We start from the raw sequence: 3332 nt of genomic DNA on the forward strand, positions 1-3332 counted from the left end.
TTTCGCAAATAAAGAAAACTGCGTTCAAATAACGAAAGAGGATGATTTTCAACGATTATGCGAACAAAATCCAAAGAAGAACATTCATTGGCAGTGGCGCCGCCAGGATTTTTTTACATATAGGCTTAGGAAGATTTGGGGGGCCCCTTATAAATACTCAAGAGAAAAATTTAGTAGCACAGCGTCGATAATATTAAATTAACAACTATTTTATCATATTATTCATATAGAGAAGATTAATATATTAAAGTTCAGTATTAGCAGACAATAGACATTATTATAAAAACTATAGTTTGCGAAAATAATAAAAACACGGAGTCGGAGAGAGGGGGATTTTCAGTTAAGCCAACATCGCAACAAATTGAAAATTTCAGTGAATAGCCTATCGATGCGCTACCTTTAAGTGTGGTATAATGATTACTAGTAATCCTAACAGAAGTAATTCTGCTAATAATTTCAAAGAAATCTGGCAACTAACATTTTATTCTATATTTATTCATTGAACTTTATCATTATTTCGACTATGGAAGCTGTGAGTTTATAGATAGTGTGCAGGCAAGTGTTGTCAGTCATTTGTAAGTGCAATTCAACCTTTATCTACAACAGACTGAAAAGCTTGTTGCTTTCAGTTCGATTCAGTTCCAAACTTTCGAGATGCTCTAATAACAAATGGGAGGAAATTTATCTAGCCCCTTTAGTACACACTATCTAAAACAAATTGCGCTTTAACTATTCAGTCACGAATACAACAACAGAGAAAATAATCCAAGCAACAAATTCCAAACAGAACGTAGCTGAATCGAAAAACATTGCTACATCCTCCCATCGGACAATTACTTCCGCTGGTTCTTCCGTTTCCGATGTCGTCTCCATGTTTTCTTCGATAAGTAGGAGCTTATCACTCAAACCATCTTCGCCGCTTCCCAGAAACGCAAAAATATTTTTCGCAAGTGACCACCTGACAATTGAGGACAATCTTTCCGAGGGTTTACTCGTGTACCGGACAATTACGCTGGCCATGAATGTTTCCATTAACGAAAAGAGCAAGAAGATATTGCAGGCAAAGAGGTATTGACCTGGAAATTCGGTCAATAACAATTTAAAAAAATGCTAATCTAAAGAATTGAAAAAAGTTTCACCAAGGAAGATCAATCGAGGGAAGTTTGTGAAACGTTATAACTACGGTCGCCCAAAAATCTCCCATCGTTGGTGCAGTTTTCTGAGGCAGACGACACTAGACCGTTTCGACGTCAAAAGGGTGTAGGCAACCCTCAGTATCGGGACGTACATGGGGGTTGATACATTGCCGTCTGCTCACTCTCATGGTACAAAAAGACTACAGCGCAGACGTCGAAGTGGTCCATGGTCTATTCTGCCTCTGGCGTCTGACGGCGAATACGATCATGCGCAGAAAAAACTAACTAATAGACACGTGACCTGCTTCGTTTCGCGAAGAGAGACATCTATAACTGACCAAACTTCTCTCGTTCTATCTTTCTTGGTTTCACTAACTTATAAGTGGTGTTTGCCCTTGATGAGCGGGGACAAATTGGTTGACGGCGTCCATAGCCTGTTGTCCTACTAACAGTCCAATTGTTCCGAAACTCAGGCGAATACAAAGTCCGTCCTTTGGTGGCAATAATAGTGGTAAAAATCCCATCAAAACTGATAACACTGCCCCGGTTAAGATTGACAGCGCTATTAACGGTGCCATTCTGTTTATGACAAGAGTGTTTTTGTGGATTGGAACGACAATATCTGAAAAAGGTCAACCGCGTTATTGAAGAAAATTTCCCAAATTTTGACATTAATTCACTTAAAGACATAGCGACAGCTCATCAGTTACTTGATTAGAACCTGTATATCACTTAACAATTATCCCTTATTAACACTCACGTTTATTTGAGATAATTTTGATTTACCAAAATGCAGGGTTGGTATCAGTAGGTTACTTAAAAGTGGTTTGGTTGAGTGCCTCTCAATGTTGGGAAGGATGTGAAGCCATAGCCATTAAGACTGTGAAATACGTCCTGTACATAGTTTTCAGCCTAAAAGGATTGATACCATTTATACCAGTAGGCCAGGCTACCAGGCGGACAAAGTGCAGTACCAAGTAGTCTGGCCTCCTGTTGTAAAAGGTATCAATCCTTCTAGTCTGAAAACTATCTAGTCTCAATATTCTTGTCTCATAATTAACCCCTAATAAAGCATCGATTTTTTTTTCTAATTTGAGAGTTGCGAAAGGATAGATTCTAAAAAAGAACATCATGCAGATATTTGGGACTGGTGGGTCCAGAGTCTATTTAGTTTTTTGTGTCTGTATAAAAGACAACCGCTTCTCGGTTCTCCCCACTCCCAAACACTCTTTTAACACCGGGTAGCTTAGCTCATTAGCTTCAAAAAGCAGCTCTTCTTTTAAGTTTATCGGTTAAAAGCTAGATGGCGTTAACCAAAACCAGTAAGAAGCAATGGCCGCTTCCATTAGATAGCCCTTGTAAAACGCGCACAGGGATTTTTTTCACGCTATCGACTTGAAGAATTGCCTTATCCTTAATTGGAGGCGTACTTCCTTCTGCAGATATTCATCAAGGTTAGGTTACGTTTCTCAGATGACTTACGGTAGAGCAAAGAAAAAAGGTAATGTACGCTTTGAACTGTGGTCAACGGTTATTACTAGAAATTATAGTATCTTTTCAAATGATGGAGGTAAAATGGCCGAGTGTGGTGTTTGAGAATCTTTTGTCTTAAGACTGAACACTGATGGGTATGTGGACAACAAAGATGGCAGATGTTTCTTCAAACGGAAAGACTTTTGTGGACATGGTGACGTTGAAGACCCATCTAACATCTTTTAGTTCACATACCGTTTGTTCCGTACTAAGCAGACGATACTGCGCTTACCTTTATTAAGAGGTATCGGATAGTAATTTTCGGTACTCTTGTAAATGGTGCTAATTAACCACTTTGGATTTGGCAATGTATAATGAGTAGCGTACACGGGAACAAAGGGTTCTGTTGGCATGATAATTCTGCCCTGAAATAACGTAGGGATCGCTTTTTCATTAGAAAATAGAATCTTTAAAAATCATAGCGTAAATAACATTGCAACGATAAGTGTGACTTTTCAATTACAGTAACGCTAAATAGGGACTTGGCAAATGGCAATTCTGGCTTAACTCCGCTCCCAGCGCCATTATGGTATGTTTTTTTAACAGAATGAAAGCTATATAAGCCCCTCCTCCTGGTATGTTTTTTAGCACTAGTGGATGGTAGCCTGACGTTGCATGACGTAGTACTGCCAAGTCCCTATTGGAGTTTGCTGCTACAATGAG

The 3332-nt window shown here is 39.0% G+C and overlaps 1 protein-coding gene across 1 annotated transcript; it reads right to left on the reverse strand.

The window, feature by feature from the left end:
- Nucleotides 1-425: 425 nt before the first annotated feature.
- Nucleotides 426-2789, reverse strand: LOC149591765 (uncharacterized). The gene is made up of 2 exons (XM_089861720.1): nucleotides 1513-2789; nucleotides 426-1076 (listed from the first exon to the last, which is right to left on the reverse strand). The coding sequence occupies exons 1-2, from the start codon at nucleotides 1712-1714 to the stop codon at nucleotides 730-732; spliced, it is 549 nt and encodes a 182-aa protein (XP_089717846.1). The 5' UTR covers nucleotides 1715-2789; the 3' UTR covers nucleotides 426-729.
- Between the last annotated feature and the right edge of the window lie 543 nt (nucleotides 2790-3332).

The sequence above is a fragment of the Phalangium opilio genome, unplaced genomic scaffold (genome assembly GCF_054372755.1).
Source record: "Phalangium opilio isolate 3A_F unplaced genomic scaffold, DU_Popi_V2 ptg000500l_1, whole genome shotgun sequence".
NCBI classification, from domain to species: domain Eukaryota; kingdom Metazoa; phylum Arthropoda; class Arachnida; order Opiliones; family Phalangiidae; genus Phalangium; species Phalangium opilio.

What these genes read in the sequence shown, in the direction of transcription:
- LOC149591765 (XM_089861720.1), bottom strand. Translation starts at nt 1,714, where the DNA reads ATGGCACCGTTAATAGCGCTGTCAATCTTAACCGGGGCAGTGTTATCA. An exon ending in AGGGCAAACACCACTTATAA is followed by an intron (nt 1,077 to 1,512) that starts GTTAGTGAAACC and finishes CCGAATTTCCAG; the next exon opens with GTCAATACCTCTTTGCCTGC.